Genomic DNA, 24,827 nt, shown 5'->3' with positions numbered 1-24,827 from the left:
CCATTCTTAACGTCTGCCATAGATATATTGGAAGGACTTACAGGTTGATAATCAACCTGTTTGGCCCCTTATGAACACACAGTCCTGGAGTGGGACTCAAACCCAGAGAGCTTCTGGCTCAGAGGCAGGAACGCTACCCACTGCACCACAAGACCTCCATTCTGTCTTGAGGCCAGCTAGCAATCCATTCTGTCACTTGTCCCCAACTCTAAATTCCCTAACTTGATCTATTAATCTATTATAGGGCACCTTATCTAAAAATCAAGATAAATTGCATCTACTCCATTATCATTGTGTACTCTCTCTGTTACCACCCCCTCAAAGAAATCAGCAAGATAAAGTCCGATAGAAGTTTAAGGTAACTTCTCTGCTTTTGAATACTAGATTTCTAGGCCCTCTTTGTCCTCTCCTCCATTTCTTTTTTTAATTCATTCACAGGATGTGGGCATTGCTGGCAAGCCAGCATTTAATGCCCTTGAGAAGGCGATGGTGAGCCACCCCCTTGAATACAATTGAGTGGCTTGCTAGGCCCATTTCAAGGGCAGTTAAGAGTCAACAACGTCGCTGTAGGTCAGGAGTCACAAATAGGCCAGACCTATCAATTAGAAACTACATTTGAGGTGGGTTTCTGTTCTGGATACATACCAACTGTGGACCAAATCGAGACGTTTAGAACTGTTCTGGAATGTAACAATTGTTATAAGACCATAAGACATAGGAGCAGAAATTAGGCCACTCGGCCCATCGAGTCTGCTCCGCCATTCAATCATGGCTGATAAGTTTCTCAAACCCCATTCTCCTGCCTTCTCCCCATAACCTTTGATTCCCCTACCAATCAAGAACCTATCTATCTCAGTCTTAAAAGGGTACATTGGAACCCCACAGATTGACATGGTTTTCTTGTCTCAATACCAAGTGGGAACATTTTGTACCAGCCAATTACATAATAGTAGCTGATCAAAAAAAAGTCAGAAAGGATATTAATCTGTAAAATTTCCAACTGAACCAGTTGATGGGTCCCATAACTAATGCCATTGGCCTGCTTTCTGCTGAATGTTGACATGTAAATAGGTTCCTGCAGTGATGGGAACACTTAAACCACAGACATACATACATTTAAGGTCCAATAGCCAAACGCAATATGAATGTGAAATTTAAAACATTACTAGGTTTTGGGACTGTCTCTTTAATTCCAGGTAAGATGGAGACATGTACACAACTCTGAATTTTGCCTGGTTTGGTTGCTGGGGGCAGGGAGGCCCAGGTTGGGTGCAAGATGGTCATACCTATTCGTATGACCAACCACACAGAATAACATGAAATGGGTCCTGTGACTGAGACTAAAAAAAAAGCACATGAACAGTGTAGGAGACAAAGGACAGAAAGAGGTCAGAGTGGGACTGAGAATTAAAATGGCAAGCGACCAGGAGTTCAAGGTCACGCTTGTGGACTGAACAAAATGTTCTGCAAAGCAACCACTCAATCTGTGTTTGATCTCTCCAATGTAAAAGAGACCGCATTGTAAGTAGCAAACACAGTACACTTAAGTGAAAGTACAACTAGATTGGTGTTTCGTGTGGAAAACGTTTAGATCCATGAACTTTGGGAAGGGAGAAGGCAAAAGTGTGGATTGTTGTATCACATGGGAAGGTGCTGTGGAAAAGGGACATTTTCTTGGGGGTGGTGGAGGAGTGGACCAGGGTGTCACAGAGGGAATGGTTCCTTTAGAATGGTGAAAGTGGAGAGCAAGTTGTGTTTGGTGGCAGCATTGCATTGGAAGTGGCAAGAATGGCTGAGGATGATCCACTTAATGTGGAGGCTGGTTGGATGGAAGGCAAGGGGAACCTTGTCATGGTTCTGAGAGGGAGGGTAAGCAGTGAGGGTACAGTCGGGGAAATGAGACAGAAATTGTTGAGGGCTCAGTTAACAACAGCAGAGGGGACTCCTTGGTGAAGGCGTATCAGAAGCACTGGTGTTGAAGGTGACATCAACAGAAGATGCGACAGCGATGGAGAAACAAAGAGAGTAGAATAGAGTCCTTACATAAAGCAAGGTAAAAGGAAAGTCCCAAACCTAAAACATTAACTGTTTTTGTCTGACCTGCGTACTTCCAGCGTTTTCTGTTTATCTGGCAGACTTCCAGACTTGCATTTAGGTTATGAATATTCACCTTAAAATTAAATCCATCAATATTCAAGTCAAGAAAGAAATTATTTCAATTGCATAAAACCTTAAATACAAAGAAACTTTCATGAAAGCCACCCAGTTTATTAATGCCCTTTAGGAAAAGGAATCTGTCACTTTTTCCTGGTCAAGTCTATATGTGACTCTGGCCCTGCAAGTATGGATTCTTAATGTCCTCCTCAGGTGGCCAATCAAAACACTTAGTTGTCAGGGAAATTAGGGATATACAAGAAATGCTTTCACCACACCTCAAGAATAAGCTTTATAAATGAAAAATATTAAAAGAACTTTCTCATTAGGATTTCTATTGCAGAAAACAAAATTAAAACTCCCACGGGGGTTGCAGCGTGGTACAGAAAGATTCATTGGTATTTTCATATACATCTTAAAATTAGTCAACTGACAAAATTATTTTAATGATCTGAATAGAAGCATAACTTGCAACTGAGATCCTCTTCCATGCCTTTGATACCCGTGGAAACGATTGTTCCAACGCATACCTGCCTGACCTCCCACAAAAGATCATTAGAGATGGACTGCATAGGTGCACGGTCAATCCGCTGTTGAAATCCTCATCCATGCCTTTGGTACCTATAGACATGATTATTCCGAAGCACCCCTCTTCAGCCTCCCACATTCTACCATCCATAAACTTAGGGCAATCCAAAACTCAGCTACCAGCATCCTAGATCACACTAAGTCCCTGTGCTTGCTGACCTCCCTTGACTCCCAGTTAAGCAATGCCTTGATTTTAAAATCATCCCTTGATAGCCTCGCCATTTCTATCTCTGTAACCTTCTCCAGCCCTACAACCCTCAGAGATCTCTGCACTCGTCCGATTTGAACTTCTTGAGCATCCCTGATTTTAATCGCTCCAGCACTGGTGGCCATGCCTTCAATTGCTAATACCCTAAAACTTTGCAATATCCTCCATAAGCTCCCGCACCTTCAAGATGCTCCTTAAAACCTATCTATTTGAACTTGCCCCAATATCACTTTATTTGGCTCAGTGTCAAATTTAGTTTGACAATGCCTCTGTGAAGTTACTTGGGGCGTTTAATTATGGTAAAGGCACAATATAAATACAAGTTATTATTGGTAAATTGCGTCCCAAGAATGGAAGGGGAGGAAAAACTGACTCAAATGAAGAGAACAATGTTTAAATCTGTAAATTTATAGTTCTTTAATGTCAGTTTTATTGCAACAAAATAGCTCCACAGCAGTGGATTTGAGAACCATTTATATCTCACATAGTTTAAAACATTGATTCAAGGTGATCTTAGAGCATACAAAAAACCAAAGATGTCAAAAGTACAAATGAATGACAGAAACAAAATATATATTTTTGCTACCTCAGAACTAATTAAATTAAAGTTTAAAACATAAAAGTACAAAGACAATAACAAATTCAACATGAGCAATTGTGTCGGAACTTAAAATGTACAAAAAAAACAAAACTTGAAGTTATCACAATCAATACTCACATACGTCTCTTTTTCTTTGGTTACTGAAGGAATTTGGATATGTGACTACACTTTAAAACAGAAACACTCATCAACAGAATTCATTTGCTCAACAACTTCTTGTGTTTTGAATAAATGTTTCAGGTTTTGTTATGATAAATTAAGCCAATCGCACATTAGCTTACAGGGTATGAGTAAAATAAGTATTTTCTTATATTAGCTAATGTCGGAGAAAAAGACATCACATACATAAAGCAGACACATCAACAATTTTATTATCAATAGGTGGTGGTGGATAATACGCCCATTGCTGAGCAAGTTGCATAAATTATAATGATCTGACAGCGTTTTATATAATGTAAACAAAACAATTAAAATTAAAACAAGATTCAAACAATGTTACATTTTAAAAGTGCAATCAACGCTGTCATGAGTAAAATTGGAAATTATACAAGAGATACATGACTGACAGCAGTACAATCTGTTTGGCTATAAAAGATGTAAGTGTGCTACGATGAACTGAGTATATTCATTGTCTCTCTCCATCGATCTCGTAACTCTTTACATCATATATAAAATTTAGACAAGCACTAAAATGTACTTCCAACTCGTCCCAATATTTGTTGCATTAACCCTGTGCAGTCCCAGTTTATACATAAAGTTTTAAGTGGTTTATACTTTCATTGAAAGTTTATTTCCCTAAACCATTGTAAACATGTATGCATGAATGACACTGCTTTACAAAACGATACAACATTTTGTGAGGGAGTTACAAAACTTTTCATGTGATTTCATACTTCAAGGTTCAGCCTCAGCCAGCATGATCGCAGAAACATGCACAAGATCAAAAAAAAAAGAAATTTTCCACTCATATAGCATCAACAGCAAAAGCCCAGGGGACAGGTAATTATATCATGTCAGGTCACTGCAACACACGAACAGTAGGCACCATTATTATGCATAAACATTGGGTTATTTGGTATAAATAATTGGACATGTATTCGCCACTTAATTATTTTTGTCACACAAACAATGTAAATCATTTTTGGTGCTCATTCAATGACTCCTATCGAACCAACCCATGACCAGAAACACATCTATCTCCAGCTGTTTGTCAATTACACTATTTCAATTTATATTTGTCACTTAAAAAACAAAAATAGATGGATTTGTTACAGTGCCAGATGCAATCTACAGTTGGTCACAGAACTGGTAAAAGGTTTTAGCACAATGGCTGACTGAACAGATCATTGAAAAATTAAATCATCTTGCATCTGCTATTATCACATACAGATGGAAATTTTTCAAAGGGTATTGAGTCAGTTAGGAACTATACAGAATGTTTGAGGGTCAATGCATTGAGCCAAGCAGCAAGTCATATAGGCTCAAGATCAAAATTTCCATCAGTCAAGTTGCCAATTTCAGTTGTACTGCTCATGTCAGATTCCTTTGTATGGGGCAAAAAATGCTCAGCAATCCCTTGGCTGCTGGGTCAGGTCTGCAATCAGTTTTGTAGCAATACTAGTAGTACTCTAGGAGCAATTATCTACACTTTCAGCCATGTGCTTGGTTCAGGAAGATGAGGAAAGAGGATTTGGGAAAAATATATTTAAAAAGAGTTTCATCCTCAAAAATAATAAAGTACAGGGCTGATGTAGCTCATACATAATTTGGCACTTGTCTTTCAACCGATAGATCCATTAGGTCAGTTAGAAATTACAATAAGTAGGACATTATACTGCAGGACACAATCCAGCAAACCCTTAGACACAGGGGCAGGATTTTACCGTCGGCGAGCGGGGGCAGGGCCTGCATGCCGACGCATAAAATGACACAGGATGACGTTGGGCGGAATTCCCGACGTCGCCCCGCCCCATTTAAATTTTCAGGAAGGCAGAAGCACAGCAAAATCAGCCAATTGAGGCCATTGACAGATCAATTAAAGTAATTAGCGGACCTGCCTGTCCAACCTTAAGGTTGGCAGGCAGGCCAGGAGCCCCGGCAGGAAGTAGAAAAAACATGAAACCTCATCCACAGGCAGGATGAGGTTTCATGTAGGGTTTTAAAAATTTTAATAAAGTTTTGTTGGAAATTATGAACATGTCCCAATGGGACATGTAAGGGAATTTTTTTTTCTCTATTTTTAATATTTTTGCATGTACAGCCTATCTCCCTGAGGCTGCACTTAGCCCATGTAAAATGGTGCTGTGCCTCCAATCGGGGGCGCCGATCGGAAGCGCACCCGCACGAGCCTGCCCATCAACATCCCCCCTGACAGGGGGAAAATTCTGCCCAGGATGAAGTCTCAGCTATTCTGTCATAAAGATTAAAATATTTAATAGGTGAAATATGAAAACATTGATCCTGTATTACATAGATTGTCCATTTGAACAATTTCAATAAAGTAGACAAACTAACTGAACAACACTGGAAGCTGTCTTTGGAGTTAAAACAGTTGTATTTAGAATAGCTTTTGTTTGAACCACAATTGGTGAACTTTAGCACTCAAAATGGATAGAGTAAACCTCAAATTTTCCAAAAACACATCAGTGGAGAACATGTTCTCCACTTAACCACAAAGTAACAAAACATTCTTTAAATATATTCCTAAATCTGAAAAAGTAGAAGAGGTGATTTGTAGAGTGCAGACCTTTCCTGCTTCTGCGTATAAATCATTTTTTACTTAAGCTTTCATTGCAATCTTGGTTCAAGATTTGCCCTTATTTCCAGTCTGGTTTCTTAGTTTCCATTTCCACAGTGCCCGCCAAACTAAGTATTATCTGAGTATTTTCCACACCTTTTTAGTTTAAAATGGTGAAAGCAACAAAATATTGGGTGAACTTTGAAATGATTGTTTTTTCCCCCCAATCTACAGAGAGCTGAACACAATTAAAATCATAGCACCCAATCCTCTGAAAGTTAAAAACTAAAGTGACTATTGGGATAGGACAACTAACTTGGATCAGAAACAAATTTCAAATCCACCACAGACAAAGCCACGTTCCAGATGTTATAAATGCAATTTAACAAAGGTTATTGTCATTGGCATGCTTAGTCTTAATACATTCCACAAGTAGGAACCTTATTTTCATTAATTTTTAAATCATGATGCTTTAGCCAGAATATCAGATATTCTTATAGTATACAAATTGTGTTAATGAACATTATGGCTGCTTAAAATCCTATTCCGAATGGTAGTCAACGCAATGTTAGAGAGACAACAGGTTTTAAAACTGACTTCTACAAACATCATGGAAGTTTTCAAAAAATTAAAGCTCTTCAAACAACTACACACTCATGTCACAAACATTGCAGAGGATATTTATAAAATTTAGTTCCTTTAAATGAATGCAGCTTCTAAGCAGTGAGGAGCGCTTGTGGGTTGCTCTGCAGAAATTGAAACTGGAGTGGTAGGAAAATCTGCACACCGTCTTTTTATTGAATAAAATGACAGCCAGAAGAATTTCATTTGATGTTTATATAAAATTCAATTTGAAAGCTGTATGCGAAGTCTTCAATCGGTTTTTCCTCCTTGGTAGGTTATTCTGTGTACATCAGCAGTGGGAAATGCCATTGTGCAGGTGCCATAACTTCAGACCAAGCTAAGAATGATGAGACACCACAAAACCATGGTAACTTTGTAGTTGTTAATCAATTAAGTAACCCCCTAGGGCTCTATGGATCTTTGGCCACTTTAAAGTCATGGCCTACAAGACTGCTCCAAGATGCAGGAGGATACTCATCCATCAGTGGCATTACCCAAGTAATATAGTAGGGAGATGGATTTCATTTGGTTGTAGCTACACGGGACCAAGTAGGTTTATTTATATGTTATATATTTTTTTAAATAATTGAAGTGGCCAATAAAATTCTTCTGGGATTATTTTCCATTTCATATATAATATAGAGGAGAATTTGGAAAAACATTACATCTTGAGATTTCCTCCCCTTTTAGAAAATACCAATGTAATTTAACAAGCAAAATAAAAAAGAAGAAATGGCAAATGTTGTGGTATACAGCAGGTCTAGCAGCTGATAAAAAAGCATGACATTTGAGGTGTAGATCCTCCAATTTCAATGAACAACCTCCACTCAAAATGTAAATCCACCTTTTTCTTTCCAACTGCTGACAGACTTGTATATTTTCAGCAATTTCTGTTTTCATTAAACATATAATACAATTTTACCTGAATTATTATCGTAACTGTGGTATAAAAATGGATAGTGACAAAGCTATAAGCAGTATAATATACAGGTACAGTACTTTCTTGCATTGTCCTGCACTGAACTGAAACAGTGTGATTGAAGTCCAAGAGACGTAGGTCTGAGGCATAGCAGGATTCAGTTGCCAGGTCCAGAAATATGTTTTTCTTTATAGTGTTCACAACAGCAAATCATCACTGACTCAAAGTCTTCTGGTGTTCAGCACTCAAGAAATCAACTGTCATGCCAAAATATGTATTTCAGAGTCTGTCTGATAACATTTCTTCAAGCCAGCTCCAATCAAGAGACTGAAAAAGAAGAGCTGATCAATACTGACTACTGGGTACTGCAATGAAAATCAATTTTTCATTCACTCTACCCATCAAACAAGGAGGCTGTCTTTTATCTTAGGCTGTAAAAGTCTAAACTTGGTAACAGTGATACTAAACCTTCAGGTCAACTAAGCAATACAAGTCAGAGTTCAAGAGGTTACAAGGCACCAGACTGCTCCGGTGTGCAGAACATAACAAATTTCAGATTTAGCTGTTCTCTGCTGAATTGGTTACACCAAACAACCTCATGAACATCAATGCATATCCCTTAGTTTTGATGAAAATGTTTACATCATCATAAAGAATGGTCATTGAGTTTATTACTATAGGAGCACTTTCATATTGTAATCTATTATAATATTATTTCATAATGTTAAGATATTCAGTAATAGTTGAAATTTACTCTTCCAAAACTGTTGAACTGCGAGAGTGTTTTGGTGGTAGAAGATGATTGTACGGCCAGGATTTGTAACAAAAGTGCATTGCAGCAGACATGGTTACCTACTGCAGCTATAACTACTTTGCAAAGGAAACCATGTTGTTGTAATGCCAGTGATTCAGGAGTGCAAATAAACTCATCAGGCTAACCATGTCATTATGCCCTCCCGTGTATAAATCAGGGTACATATCATGGAAAAAAACTTCACAACAGCAAAACTGTACTTTAAGGGAATCTCAGCATTCTAAAGAGAGAATCAGTCATTGTCATCTAAAGACAAAAAATACTGTTAGTTAAAATTCTGGATAGTGCTTACCGATATGCTATTATTCTGTTCTAATAGAGTTTCCCGCATCAAACTATGCAACTGGCTGCAGAAATTTTGGTTCTCTTCAATTACAGACATTGAAGATTCACTGTAAGAAATATGCATAGGATTGTACAATGAGCTCATCGAGTGGATTATTTGTGTTCAGCAATTAGACTTGGTTTGAACTCAAGACTGGTGGTGTATGTAACAGAGAACACATTTTGAAAAACAAAATATCTTTTTGTAAAAGCCACATAAACGCCATCACATTGATTAGCTTTTTTTCTTCTCAGATATTTGTGTTTACACATTTTGAAAGCATTTCTCAGATGATGATCAGCATCTAAAGCAAAGAGCAAGTTCAGAATGTTCATGAAACTAACGAAGTATAGAACATTAAAATGTCATTGCATCAACAGGTTTCAAAACCAAACATTTTCACTTTTGTACACTTTCTCCATAAATTTTAGCCAATTTTCAATGTATATTAATCAAATGTAGCTCAGTTATAATTCACACTGAAAATCCTAAGAGTAAATATTGAAGTATCTACAAAATAAAAGCAGGCAATATCCTGATAGTTCCTACCTGTTTTTCACTACAGATATAGAGGACAAAGGGTTAGGTATGGCATTTTGTGGCATAAAATTCTGCCCTTGCTGTGCCCACCCTAAACCATGGGGTGAACCAGAAGACATTGGACTCGCACTATCAGGGCCTCGAGCTGTGCTCTGAAAGAAACAAAACATCCAAAGGAATGTTAAAGATCAACTCGTTGCATTAAACAGGTTCTTTTCATTTCAAAAAAGGGCAGTGTTAAAGCTCATTGCCATACAGTAGACATGGATGCACGTTCAAGCTGCTTCCCATTCAATTCCCAAGCACAAGCTACAGCTTATCCCAGTAGGAAGAGTTAATTAAAGCTGGGTTTGAAGTACTGCACCAAGGAATATCAGTTTTCATCAAAAAATCTCCCCCATAATAAATTCCCGATTTTGGCTGGGTTAGGATAACGAAGCACCAAGAAGGTAGGAAATATTGACAGGGAATCTATTCTAGTTACACTCAGATATTTCACAGGCTGATGTCAAAGTTTCTCAAAAGGGTCTCTAGCAGTCAGTCACCTATCAGTTCATGTGGCAGAGGATGATGTGCAGTGATATAAGAGCATTGGAAAAGAAAGAAATATAGAGAAGAGAATGCTCTCTTGTTTAAAAGGTGACTAATTAATCGATTGTTAGCAAAACTACAAAACGGGAGAGACATAGCACAGGCATTGGAAGATACATTACATATAAATTAAAGATCTTTGTAGTTGTGCCTTTGAGGAAAAAATTCTTTCCTTCATCTGCCCAATAGGTGCCACAACGCATTCAAAGCAGAGGCTAAATTTGTGTGGACTTCAAACTCTGCTAAATTCTAGAGTAATAAGGCAGGAGATAGCTTCAAGACGACAATAGATTCATGTTTTGCTATAGAATCACAGAAAGTTTATAGCACAGAAAGACGCCACTTGGCCTAATATGTCTACACCAGTCAAAAAATGAGCCACCTAGCCCAATCCCACTTTCCAACATTCGGCCCGTAGCCCTGCAGGTTACGGCACTACATAGCATACAGAGTAAATTATTCTACATCAGAGAAAATAGGAGGACAATGACCAGAAGAACGATCAATTTTTGTGGTTTTATGGTGTCACGTGGTGGCAAAGGGACGTATAAGTGAACGTTGAAAGATATGAAATGTACTCAAGCTAAACTTTTTTTGGCAATTCAAAGAACTTCCCGCATATAAGCAAAGCTGATGTTTTAAAAAAATTCATTCATGGGATGTGGGCTTTGCTGGCTAGGTCAGCATTTACTGCCCATCTCTAATTGCCCTTAATTGGTGGTGGTGAGCTGCCTTCTTGAACCGCTGAAGTCCATCTGGTGTAGGTACATCCCAGAGTGTTGTTAGGAAGGGAGTTCCTGGATTTTGACCCAACGACAATGAAGGAACGGCAATATTTTTCCAAGTCCGGATGGTGAATGGCTTGGAGGAGAGCTTGCAGGTGGTGGTGTTCCTGTGTGCCTGCTGCCCTTGTCCTTCTAGGTGGCACCTGTCGTGGGTTTGGAAGGTGCTGTCTAAGGAGGCTTGGCGAGTTCCTACAGTGCATCTAGTAGATGGTACACACTGCTGCCACTTAGTGTCAATGATGGAGGGAGTGAATGTTTGTGGAAGGGGTGCCAATCAAGCGAGCTGCTTTGTCCTGGATGGTGTCAAGCTTATTGCGTATTGTTCATCCAGGGAAGTGGAGAGTATTCCATCACACTCCCGACTTGTGCCTTATAGATGGTGGGCAGGCTTTGGGGAGTCAGGAAGTGAGTTACTCACTGCATGATTCCTAGCCTCTGACCTGCTCTTGTAGCCACAGTATTTATATAGCTAGTCTAGTTCAGTTTCTGGTTGATGGTAACCCCCAGGATGTTGATAGTGGGGAAATCAGCGATGGTAATGCCAATGAATGTCAAGGGTGGATGGTCTGATTCTCTCTTGTTGGAGATAGTCCTTTCCTGGCACTTATGGTGTGAATGTTGCTTGCCATTTGTCAGACCAAGACCGGATGTTGTCCAGGTCTTGCTGTGCTTGGACATGGGACTGCTTCAGTATCTGAGGAATTGAGAATGATGCTAAACGTTGTGCAATCAACAGCGAACATCCCCACCCTGACTTTATGATGGAAGAAAGGGCATTGATGAAGCAACTGAAGATGGTTGGGCCTAGGACTTGAAATATAAGATCCTGGGACTGAGCAATCATAACCAAGTTCGGAAGTGAAGTTACCATCCTATCCAAAAGCTTTATTACAGGTGCAAGAGTCAAGTCACCTGTTCACTCCCAGTCAGAGAATTTAGCACAGGAGTAACTTGGATGGAGAAAAATCATTAAGCAAATGTGACAGTGAACAAACAATACTGGTGATATAAAGAGAAAAATAACACAAAAAATCCGAACATTCATTATCTTAAAGATTTACTACTTGGTGATAGCATGGAGTAAGAAAAAAGCATACCCATTGCATCTAAGTTTAGGGTAATTGAGATGACAATAGTGATGATATTATAATAAAAATGACTGTACTGATAGATTTTTTTTACTCTACCTCAATACCTCTAGATTTTGGGGAAGGAAGTACTTACACAAGCAATTTTTAACAAATACCAAATTTCTTTCTGCCTCTTTTCTTGTGATCTCAATAACATTTTTTCATTTTCTCTAATGTTATCAAGTGCTTGTTCAATCTTTGGAAAAAGATCAATGATCTTCTGTTTGCAAGCTAGAAGTTTACTGTAAGACACAAAGAAAGCCAATGGTTAAAGGAAGAGCTATCCAGACAGTTTGGTGATAATATATCACTTACAAAGGAAGCATTGATTAACATCAAAACACACAGCAAGAAAGGAAATCAACAAACTTGGTTTGACAACAGTGTAAAACTTTGTTTGCCAGAGCTAATAATTTTCATTTAAGGAGTTGAAACAAACAAAGGGTTTTTTTCAACACTTATACCAGTGTTGGGAGTGTTAAATAATGGGAAGACCAAAGGCATTGGAATCCCCTGGACACATCCTGTTCCCTAGCCACTGACTCCTTCTCTTTCCCCAGCAACTGTCTGAGGTTGAACCAGACTGTTTGCAACCTTGGTGTGATACTTTATCCCGAGACGAGCTTCCAACTATGCATCTGTGTGTCTTTCTTCCTTTGCAGTAACGCCTGACTCTACCTCTGCTGAAATCCTCAATGTCTTTGATAGCTCTAGGCTTGATTATTCGAATGCACTCCTTCCTGACCTACCATATTTTTTACCTTCTATAAACTAGAAATCATTCAAAGCTCTGCTGCCCGTATCCTAACTCACTCCAAGTCCTGTTCACCCATCATCCCCTCACTGACCTACAATTTCTCCTGGTTAGGTGATGTCTTGATTTTAAAATACTCAACCTTCTTTTCAAACCCCTCCATGGCCTTGCCCCTCCCCATCATCATAATCTCCTCCAGCCCCACAACGCTCCAAGTTATCTGCGCTCCTCTAATTCTGGCCACTAGAACATCCCTAGTTTTAATTACACCACCATTGGTGGCCATGCTTTCAGCTGCCAAGGTCCTAAGCTCCAGAGTTCCCTCTCTAAACCTAGTCACCTCTCTAATTTTCTTTCTTCCCCTAGTCACTCCTTAAAACTTGCTTCTATAACTAAGCTTTTGTTCATCTGACCTTATACTTTATGTGGTGGTGTCAAATTTTGCTTCATAACACACCTGTGAAGAGCCTTGGGATGTTTTATTATGTTAAAAATGCTATAAAAATACAAGATGCTGTTCTTTTCATCTCACCAATAAATGTAGTGCGCAGTATAAGCCTTCTCTCACTCTCTCTTTTAAAGCTAAATAGTAGGAAACATAACCAGATCAGAAAGTGTATTGTTATAACCATTTAGAAGCGTTATATAAAACATAGACATTATAGGTTCACTGGATCCAATTTTTATCCAGTGAGTGAGTTTTGTCACACATGCATTTTTGAGTTGCATGGGTAATGAATGCACCAACCGATATGGAACAGAACTAAATAGGTCAGCAGGTGAAATAAATGACTGGGAACTAGTGAATATGGCCAGAAGGACTAAGAGGAAGAGCAGGCAGGGAGAAGTTACTGAACACAGTGGGACTGGGGGGTCTGAAACGTATTTGTTTCAATGCGAGAAGTATAACAGGCAAGGCAGATGAGCTTAAAGCTTGGATTAGTACTTGGGACTATGATGTTATTGCTATTACAGAGACTTGGTTGAAGAATGGGCAGGATTGGCAGATAAATGTTCCAGGATTTAGATGTTTCAGGCAGGATAGAGAGGGATGTAGAAGAGGTGGGGGAGTTGCACTGCTGGTTAAGGAGAATATCACAGCTGTACGACAGGAGGACACCTCGGAGGGCTCATGCAGTGAGGCAATATGGGTAGAGCTCCGGAATAGGAAGGGTGCAGTCACAATGTTGGGGGTTTACTATAGGCCTCCCAATTGCCGGTGGGAGATTGAGGAACAGTTATGTAGGCAGATTTTGGAAAGATGTAAAAGCAATAGGGTTGTTGTGGTGGGTGATTTTAACTTTCCCTATATTGACTGGGAATCACTTAGTGCTAGGGGTTTGGATGGTGCAGAATTTGTAAGGTGCATCCAGGAGGGCTTCCTGAGACAATATGTAGATAGTCCAACTAGGGAAGGGTCAATACTGGACCTGGTATTAGGGAATGAACCCAGCCAGGTGGTCGAAGTTTCAATAGGGCAGCATTTCGAGAAAAGTGACCATAATTCAGTAAGTTTCAAGGTACTGGTGGATAAGGATAACAGGAGTCCTCGGGTTAAGGTGCTTAATTGGGGGAAGGCTAATTATAACAATATTAGGCAGGAACTAGGGAATCTAGACTGGAGGCGGATGTTTGAGGGCAAATCAACAACTGACATGTGGGGGGCTTTCAAACGTCAGTTGATAAGAATTCAGGACCGGCATGTTCCTGCTAGGATGAAGGATAAGTATGGCAAGTTTCAGGAACCTTGGATAACAAAGGATATTGTGAGATTAGTCAAAAAGAAAAGGGAAGCATTCATAAGAGCTAGAAGGCTAGGAACAGATGAAGCCCATGGAGAATATAAAGAAAGTAGGAAGAAACTTAAGCAAGGAGTCAGGAGGGCTAAAAGGGGTCATGAAGAAAGGGGTCATTGGCAACCAGGATTAAGGAAAATCCCAAGGCCTTTTATACATATGTAAAAAGCAAGAGGGTAGCCAGGGAAAGGGTAGGCCCACTCAGGGACAGAGGTGGGAATGTGTGTGTGGAGCCAGGAGAAATGAGAGATATACTAAATGAGTACTTCTCATCAGTATTCACCAAAGAGAAGGACTAGCGGTCGATTTGTGTAGGGAAGAGTGTGTAGATAGCCTGGATCATGTTGAGATCAAAAAAGAGGTGTTAGGCGTCTTGAAGAATATTAAGGTGGATAAGTCCCCAGGGCCAGATGGGATCTACCCCAGAGTACTGAGGGAGGCAAGGGAGCAGATTACTGGGGTCTTGACAGAAATCTTTGTATCCTCACTGGCTACAGGTGAGGTCCCAGAGGACTGGAGAATGGCCAATGTTGTTCCATTGTTTAAGAAGGGTAGCAGGGATAATCCAGGAAATTACAGGCCGGTGAGCCTTACGTCAGTGGTAGGGACATTATTGGAGAAGATTCTTCGTGACAGGATTTACTACCACTTGGAAGCAAATGGGTGTATTAGTGAGAGGCAGCATGGTTTTGTGAAGGGGAGGTCGTGTCTCACTAACTTGATTGAGTTTTTCGAGGAAGTGACAAAGATGATCGACGATGGAAGGGCAGTGGATGTTATCTACATGGATTTCAGTAAGGCCTTTGACAAGGTCTCTCATGGCAGACTGGTACAGAAGGTAAAGTCGCAAGGGATCAGAGATGAGCTGGCAAGATGGATACAGAATTGGCTTGGTCATAGAAGACAGAGGGTAGCAGTGGAAGGGTGCTTTTCTGAATGGAGAACTGTGACTAGTGGAGTTCCGCAGGGATCAGTGCTGGGACCTTTGCTGTTTGCAGTATACATAAATGATTTGGAGGAAAATGTAACTGGGCTAATTAGTAAGTTTGCAGACGACACTAAGGTTGGAGGAGTTGCAGATAGTGAAGAGGATTGTCAAAGGATACAACGGGATATAGATTGGTTGGAGACTTGGGCGGAGAAATGGCAGATGGAGTTTAATCCGGACAAATGCGAGGTAATGCATTTTGGAAGGTCTAATACAGATAGGAATTATACAGTAAATGGCAGAACCCTTAAGTGCATCGATGGGCAGAGAGATCTGGGTGTACAGGTCCACAGGTCACTGAAAGTGGCAACACAGGTGGATAAGGTAGTCAGGAAGGCATATGGCATGCTTGCCTTCATTGGCAAGGGTATTGAGTATAAAAGCTGGGAAGTCATGCTGCAGCTATATAGAACCTTGGTTAGGCCACACTTGGAATATTGCGTGCAATTCTGGTCGCCACATTACCAGAAGGATATGGAGGCGTTGGAGGGGGTGCAGAGGAGGTTTTCAGGATGCTGCCTGGTCTGGAGGTTATTAGCTATGAGGAGAGGTTGGAGAAACTCGGATTGTTCTCACAAGAGCGATGGAGATTGAGGGGCGACTTGATAGAAGTTTACAAAATTATGAGTGGCATGGACAGAGTAGATAGTCAGAAGCTTTTTCCCAGGGTGGAAGAGTCAATTACTAGGGGACATAGATTTAAGGTGAGAGGAGAAAACTTTAGAGGAGATGTGCAGGGCAAGTTTTTTACGCAGAGGGTAGTGAGTGTCTGGAATTCGCTGCCAGAGGAGGTGGTGGAAGCAGGTACGATAGTGGTGTTTAAGAGGCAGCTTGACAAATACATGAATAGGATGGGAATAGAGGAATACGGACCCCGGAAGTGCAAAATGTTTTAGTTTGACAGGCAATATGATCGGCGCAGGCTTGGAGGGCTGAAGGGCCTGTTCCTGTGCTGTACTTTTCTTTGTTCTAAACAAAAGCACTTTCAAAATGTTAGGAGATGCAAATTAAAAGGAAAATTGACTGTGGGCAAGGATAATGCAGCATATAATGATTATGCTGTCACGGAAGACATAACCTAAATCAATAAAACAAATCATAAGTTTTGTAAGGGCATCCATGACAGAGTTTTGAGTCTGTTGGATAGTCTAGATCTTCTGTTCATTGGCTGTGGTGTGGTGTGGTTGCTAAAAGGAGTATTTTGCTATGTATCACAAAATACACTGCATAATGTGGCTGATGGGAACAAGCTTTTAATATTGAAAAAGCAAGTAAATGTTGTCATCCCCATAAACAGAATGAAAACAGCCCTACAGATTAAGTGGACGATGCAGCCCACAACTTTAATGGCAATTTTGAAAGACTGCACAATGAGTCGAGGATCATGTATGTCATTAAAGATAAAACTGTATTAACATTCTGTATTTTTAATATCCAGTTGAAAAATTACATGGCCAATACAACTGATCTGCCAAACTGCAGCATTAATAATGTAAAGCAGTTAACAATATAGTTACAATGACCAGAAACTAAACTGGACCTGCCACAAAAACGTCATGACTACAAGAACAGGTATCCTCTAGCGACTGGCTCACATCCTGACTACCCAAAGCCTCTCAGCCACTTGCAAGGTGCAAGTCAGGAGCATGAAAGAATACTTTCTACTCTCCACTTGCCTGCAAGGGTGCAGCTGCAACAACACTTGAAGTTCTGCAGGATAAAACAGTCTGCTTAGTCAGCGCTTCATCCACAAGCCTAAACATCCACCTTCTCTAACACTGGCGTACCGTGGCTATTATGTGTACAAGGATACTTTGCAGCAACTCAGAAAGGCTTAATAACAGTTTCCAAACCTGCGACCTCCACCATCGAGAAAGGCAAGGACAGCAATACCATCACCTGCAAGTTCCCCTTACATCATGACTTGGAAATATATTGCTGCCCTTTACCGTCACTGAGTAAAACTCCTGGAAATCCCTTCCCAACAGCGCTGTGACAATGAACACCACATGAACCAAAGTGGTTCAGGAAAACTTCCCACCACAACTTTTTCCAAGGACAATGAGGGGGGGGAAAAGAAATAAATGTTGACCTTATAATGATGTCTATACCCAAGAATGAATTAAAAGAATTGTAGTGTTAAATTCAGTGACAACCAGTAAGAAGCAGAGCCAATAAATAGTGAATGAGTTACACCCATACAGATTTACACGAAAACACCAAAGGTAAATCCGTTAGTAATGAATAATGATCAACTGGAGATGAAATTCAGCCCACCTTCTCAAATGTGCAACTTTGTAGGTCCCTCATCACAATTCTTACAAAAACACCAGATTTACAAATTTTCATTTTTGTAGCAGCTATAAATCATAGCCTATGTCTTTGTATTAAAAGCATAACTTAGAAATATTAAAATCATGGCACTCTAGCTTTTCAAAACAACACAATCTACATACAAAATTGAATAAATACAACATTTCTTGTATAAGAACTGGTGGGAAGAAAGAAAACTGGTAACTTAAATCTAGTGCTATAGCTGATGCAGATACAAGTTTCAATGTTATAAATGCTGGATGACAAGATGATTAAGCAGGAGGTATGCCTGAGCTTTTTAATTACTACTGTGTTCTTGTGCAGCTCAGAGGCTCATTGAAATATTTGTTGTAATCATTAACAGAATTTTCAAATCTATTCTTGGAATGCAGTGGTGCATGGAACCATTAAGATTGCATAAGTGACACATACATTTGATCTGCTACGATTATTTCAAAATGTGGTTTTTTTAAAAAACAATAAATTAATGCCCAATTTCTTGGCCACTCTGATTGATGGCTTATTACCAACAATCTATTAATGGTATACATCAAATGGCCACTATTCATATGCAAGTCTTGACATTGATTATTGACATTGATCATGGGAGAGGGGGCACAGGTATTGCAGCGAAGCCTGACCTTACTCTAATCCAACATCAATACATGCAGACACTCCGTGGGGGTCAATAGTCAGGAATCAGGGCAAGAATTATGGCTGATTTTTCTGCTCCCTAAGCCTATTGCAATGAACTCAAATGGATTCCCCTTAAAACTGGCTCAACTGAACGGAAGATTGAGTTACAAAAACACATTGTATGAATTTTATCTGTGGTTTTTTTTAAATCATTCTTATACTTTCAATAACAATCTTCCCAAAAAATTGCATGCTACTTCACTGTTAGCTTTATTGTAGACTGTATCACTGAAATGTTAATAAATCTTTCAACTACTTATAAACTGGCTCCAATGACTTGAGTATTCATACCTGAGGTGGGCATATAACTCCTTCAGCACCCGATCTTGATTCTGAACTGTTTGAACAATGATCTTTACCATTTCTGTACTGTCTCCATATTGATGTGAATCTTAAAACAGAATAATATATTACTATTTCACTTGGAAAGGGTATTTTTTGGAATGCATTGAACTTAGAATGATAAAGAAAAGCAAGCTGCTCTATCAATTATTTTGTAAAATAATCCTATTTCTAGCACTTGTACATGGAGCCTGCACTGAAATATTTCAAAAGGCCAGATGCACTGGAGCATATCTATTCAATAATATTGATGGCAGTGGGATTGGTGCCATCTGTTAACAGACAAATCATGGGCTTCTCATCCTCCAGACTCTGAGGTTATTTGTTTTGAAGAGACTAAAATAAATTGCCCCATAACCAGGTTGTTAACAGGTCAAAGATAGACCAATTCCACTGCCACCAATGTTATTGAGTAGATACACCAAGGCTTTAAATGATTAGATGAGCATCAAATTTGTGCAGTGTCAAGGATTAAGATGGTACTGCTTTGTTCCAGGAGGTTTCCAACCCAGGAAATTCCAACAATTAGTAGATGCTGCAGCGTATGTTTCTAGCACTAAAGCTCCTGCTCAAGCCAGACCAAAGCACTGAATTCTATGACAGCGAATAGATTTGATGTGGACCGTGCCAATAAACCAAACAATTGGAGAAGCCTGAACGGAAGGACAGAAAAATGAGTCATTAAATTGAAAGTGATCTAATATATCATTTGTTTGGACAACAAATACTATTTCATTCCTACTACTCTGCCTGTAAGGGTGATAGACACTGAAATTGCATTTAAAAAACACTTGGAAATACACTTGAGGTGGGCACTTTGCATGACAGTTGCTCAAAGGCATTACCCAGAGACTGGTTACAAGAATACAGTCATATATTTAGAACTCAGTGACTGGGTTGAAAAGAGACAAGAATGGTTTTTGGTGAAACCATTGTTGCTAAGGGATAGCATGTGCCCACACTTTGGTCAGAAAGATGATCGTAATGTATCCCCATGCATTCTATGAGTTTTGCTGCTCATTTTCATCATTTATTCTATCCTAACATGGTTCCTCAAATTTCCACGCTCTTCCCTCTCTGCAACAGTTCCCAAATATTAATTCAGGCCCTCACAAATATTGACTGAGTTCAGACAAACTAGAGCATCACACAAAACTGGTTACTCTTCTTTCTGAGAAGGACCCTAACACCAGCTTGAAGTCAATGAGGATCAAACGTTTATGGGTTGTCAAGGATAAAATTTAATTATAAATCTGAGAAGTGTATTTTGTTTGCTGTTCTACATTCACAAAGATAAAGCTAAGTCTGCAGAGTTAAAAACATGCACAATACCTTTAGGTTTTCCCTTGAGCTTCCTGTATAAATCAACGGCTTTCTGTTCTCTAGAAAGGAAAATTATGATTAGCAAAATGATTTATTTCGTCAACATGCTTGTAAATCAATCTAATGAATTGTTATGTCTGTTGAAGGACCATTACTTGCCATAAATAGTTCCTTTCATAAATTAATCTAAACATGTGGATGATTGCACTGATCTGCTGAAAGCATACTTATAGATTTTTCTGGTTTTATTCAATCTAAGCACAGTCTTAAAGCATTTGTCCCCATGAAAGCTCTGAATTAAATTACTGCTTTCTGTTCAACTGCACAATACATTTTCCTTTAAGTTTGGAAATATATTTACCCTCCTGTTTGTTCAGGAGCAAAGCACTTCCCATATCTGTGTTCTCAGGTTCAAGTTTTGCATCTATTAACAGAACTGGACAATGATAGATTTGCTTGTCCTGAACCCAAATTTGGATTTTTTCCCACTCAAAAACAGATTCTATGCTATTCAATGAAATCACACCTGACAACGATTGAGAAGTAACAATGTCTAAAACACACTAAGTGATTGAATCAGATATGAACAGTAGTTTATAACCTATTTGACTATTGTTTTCCATGATATTGAATATGAAATTATTGTTTTTCTAGGAATCAATGTATGCCCTGTCAAGGGACTGGAGTGCTAAAAGGAAACACCTCTTTCAATTATATCTCTTGTATTCAAAAGTTTATTTTAAATATTTTTATTAAAAAAATATGATTTTGGTCATTGTCAGTGCATAGCAATTGGCCTCAGTATCCAAGGTTCTGCAGAGCAAACTTCTTAAGAGGAGAAAAGCTGTAGCTTAATGGGGCAGGGTATTGGAGGAAATATTCCTGGAATCATTTAAGAAATATTTGGGTGCTGAAGGCATTTTCTGAATGGATTAGCTAGAATAGACTGAATGGCCTTATCAAATCTGTATCTACATTTACATGGGTGGCAATTAAAGCATGTCTGCATATTTTCATGATTGTTGTGGCAGCGGAAACAAAGATATTTGAGACTCTCTGCACAATATCCTTTTATTGTATATTTTATCACTACAGTCACTCTTGACTGGAGAAGAGCAATGAGTTTAATGTAAAAAATTAAATAGAAATGAGCAGAACTGAGTTTATATTGAGACTTAATAGCCATCAAGAAGTCAAGACTTTTGGCAGTTAATCCTGCTCTTGTTCTTTGAATTAAGACTGACTAGGGATTGAGGATGGTACTTTTGACCACTGCGTTAACCCACTGATTTCCACAATTTTCTTTTAGGAAGATACCAGTTGCCACTTTAGAAGATTATGCAGAAATCTATTGTATGAGGAATAATAATTTTTTTCTTACAGGTTTTCCATAACATCTCCCTGACGTCTTGCATATGGGCTCCTCTGCAGTTCCACTATTTCACTGTGCAGTCCCACGATTTGTTCTTCCAAATGACCAATTTCAGCAGCCTAAAATGTCCAAAACATGCTTCTGTAAATGAAATGGGCTGTAGATTTCATTATTGCTGCTATTCTTGAAGTGAAATATCCCAAAAAGGCTGTTAAATATAGAATAATTAGCTTATTCAGTTGCTTAGATATACATATAGAATATCTGAAGGACAGTAATAGGACTGCATCTCTCCCTCTACGCCATTATAGAAATAGGCAATAACATAGTCTAACTTCCTACTATTGCCTTTCACCATCTGCCTAAGAAGGATGGCACTTAGGCAATGTATTGCCACATCTAAGGAGTCACATCGAGTCCTCAGAATTGGCATTCCATTGGTGTTACAGCAATTTTTAAACTGGTCAGATTTCTGCACTGTTGATGGGGACAATCTCCAAGTTTGACCTCCTTGCATGAGCAGTTTTGTCTTAAAGTTGCTCTGCCAGCTCAAATGAATGTAACAAAATGATTCTAGTACCAATAACCAAACGGTGCTTTATTTTTACCATAAGACTGAAAAATGCGGCTCAACCCTTTACCAGCAATGTGCCAACTGTATGCTGCTGCAGTTGGCACAGATTTCAAAACTAGTCCATATGCTAACCAACATAAATTTAATTTCATCCCTTCCCAGTTCAGGTTGATCAATTTGAGCCGCTAAATAGCAATGTATAAATACAAGCTGCTATTGTTATTGTTAAGTAGATGCAAGTATGTGACTATGCAAGTGAATTAAATGCCCCTTTCCCCCAAACTGCATGCAAAAGCACAAAGGTGCAGCTGTTTGTATACATGCTCAAGTTTTGAAAGATATTTTTGCACTGCTGAACAACCAGCCAACAATACTTATAAACACAAGCAACATAACATTGTTTGTATTCCTTACTACCCTTGGCATAGCATGGTGATAAGTTAGTGTTCTTTGAGTAAAACAATGAGGATATTGAGAGTCTGAAACACCATATCCTAAATTTTAATTAAAATTTTTTTTTAAACTTCTTCAGGATTCATCTCACATATAGAGGCATTAGAAACTGGCCTGTTGTTTGCCTTATGCACACATATATTTGCACAGTTTTACTTCTTGCTTTAGCTCAAACATGAAAATTAGCTTTCTGGAGGTTAAATTTTAAAATCCATCTTTACTTCAAACAACTGCAGTGCTAACTGCTGACATGTTGTGTACGGGAGGAACAAAGTGCCATTTAAATGCCGTTCTTGTGCTAGTAGCTGGTCAGAAAAGCTATTTGTACAATTAAATGCTATATCACTGTACCAGCTCCAAAACTGGGTCAAGTGTGTCATTAAGTTTTTTAAAAAGCACATGTTTTACTAACTGGCACTTTACTTCCTCAGCTACAAACAATTGTTTATTAATTTACTATTTTAAGTCAAGGGAAATTAAAAAGGTACTTAGTAATGTATATTTTATGTTCACAAATTGTAACAATTGTAGCATTGTAACAAGGTGCAGCCAGAGGAAAATGTTGGACAAATTTGAACTGAATATATGTTGAGAACCCGAGAATCTTTGGAGCGTATATACTCAGTTGGTACAAGGCTGAGTCATAGACTTTCCATACCCTTATCCCAGGAGCACAGCTGTAAACAGCATTACTGTCATGATCTCCTGCACAAACACCAAGTAAACAAAGCACTGTGTTTTGATCTTTCTCACTAACAGGGCCAATAAAAAGCTAATCATCCCAGCACACCAAAGAACATTTCATGGTTGTGTAAAAGGTCACCAGAAATATATATTAATTCAAACAATCATTCATTTAGTGGAGCTAACATTCCACTACATACTGTTAAATCATCCCAGAGTGCTGTAGACTGCATTGAACATCAGAATTTTTAATGTGTTACTTATCACTCAGTAAGTTTTGAAGCATAAAATTAGGAATGATTCCTTCCAGTTAAACAATTTTAAGCACTAACAAAGCTTGTGATTTACTCACCTGTTTACAAGCCTCTGCCTTCTCCTCCATTTCCTTCCATGCTTTCAACATCTTCTCAGAGGCTAAGAATAAAAATATACTTTCATTTCAAACTTAAAATTCACAAAGATCTTAATAAACAACTTATTTTACCTCAAATTTCAAAATCAGTTTTCATCCAAACATCATGGCAGCAGTTCCTCAGGATAGTGTCCTAGGCCTAACCATCTTCAGCTGCTTCATCAATGACCTTCCTTCTGTCATAAGGTCGCAAGTGGGGAAATTCGTTGAGGATTACACAATGTTCAGCACCATTTACGACTCCTCAGATACTGAAGCAGTCCACGTCCAAATGCAGCAAGACTTGGACAATATGCAGACTTGGGCTGACAAATGGCAAGTAAAATTCACGCACACAAGTGCCAGGCAATCGTAGAATCACAGAATTGTTACGGTGTAGAAGGAGGCCATTCGGCCCTTCGTGTCTGCACCGGCTCTCTGAGCATTTTAACTTAAGTGCCAACCTCCTGCCTTTTCCTCGTAACACTGCACATTGTTCCTATTTAAATAATCATCCAATGCCCTCTTGAACGTCTCAATAAACCTGCCTCCACCACACTTCCAGGCAATGCATTCCAAACCCTAACTACTCATGATGTGAAAAGTTTTTTCTCATCTTGCATTTGCTTCTTTTTCAAAACACTTTAAAACTGTGCCCTCTGGTTCTTAATCCGTTTATGAGTGGGAATAGTTTCTCCCTATCTTCTCTGTCCAGACCCCTCATAATTTTGAAAACTTCTATCAAATCTCCTCTGAGCCTTCTCCTCTCCAAGGAAAACAGTCCCAACTTCTCCAATCTTTCCTCATAACTGAAGTGTCTCATCCCTGGAACCATTCTCATAAACCTCTTCTGCACTCTCTCCAATGTGTTCACATCCTTCCTGCCCAGAACTGTACACAATACTCCAGTTGAGGTCTAACCAGTGTCTTATATAAGTTTGTCATAACCTCCCTGCTCTTGAACTCTATGCCCCTATTAATGAAGCCTAGAATACTGAATACTATGGAAACAGCTCTCTATACCTGTCCTGCCACCTTTAATGACTTATGTACATATACACCCAGGTCTCTCTGCTCCTGCGCACCCTTTAGAAGAGTATCCTTTATTTTGTACCAAAGTGTATC

The 24,827-nt window shown here is 39.1% G+C and overlaps 1 protein-coding gene across 1 annotated transcript in view; it reads right to left on the bottom strand.

Annotated features, from left to right (window-relative positions):
* Positions 1 to 6,090: 6,090 nt before the first annotated feature.
* The window catches only part of chuk (component of inhibitor of nuclear factor kappa B kinase complex), an 80,902-nt gene continuing 62,165 nt past the window's right edge, over positions 6,091 to 24,827 (bottom strand). Inside the window, exons 15-22 of the mRNA XM_078530797.1 lie at positions 23,664 to 23,725; positions 21,610 to 21,719; positions 20,238 to 20,287; positions 18,855 to 18,954; positions 12,111 to 12,258; positions 9,520 to 9,662; positions 8,938 to 9,037; positions 6,091 to 8,158 (exon numbers count right to left, since the gene is read on the bottom strand). Coding sequence (XP_078386923.1) covers positions 8,111 to 8,158; positions 8,938 to 9,037; positions 9,520 to 9,662; positions 12,111 to 12,258; positions 18,855 to 18,954; positions 20,238 to 20,287; positions 21,610 to 21,719; positions 23,664 to 23,725 — 761 coding nt within the window. The 3' untranslated portion in view covers positions 6,091 to 8,110. The remainder of the gene's footprint in view (positions 8,159 to 8,937; positions 9,038 to 9,519; positions 9,663 to 12,110; positions 12,259 to 18,854; positions 18,955 to 20,237; positions 20,288 to 21,609; positions 21,720 to 23,663; positions 23,726 to 24,827) is intronic.

This window comes from Cetorhinus maximus, chromosome 27 (genome assembly GCF_964194155.1).
Source record: "Cetorhinus maximus chromosome 27, sCetMax3.hap1.1, whole genome shotgun sequence".
Lineage (NCBI taxonomy): Eukaryota > Metazoa > Chordata > Chondrichthyes > Lamniformes > Cetorhinidae > Cetorhinus > Cetorhinus maximus.
Note: the sequence above shows the minus strand (reverse complement) of the source record. Positions and strands in the feature narration are given on the sequence as shown.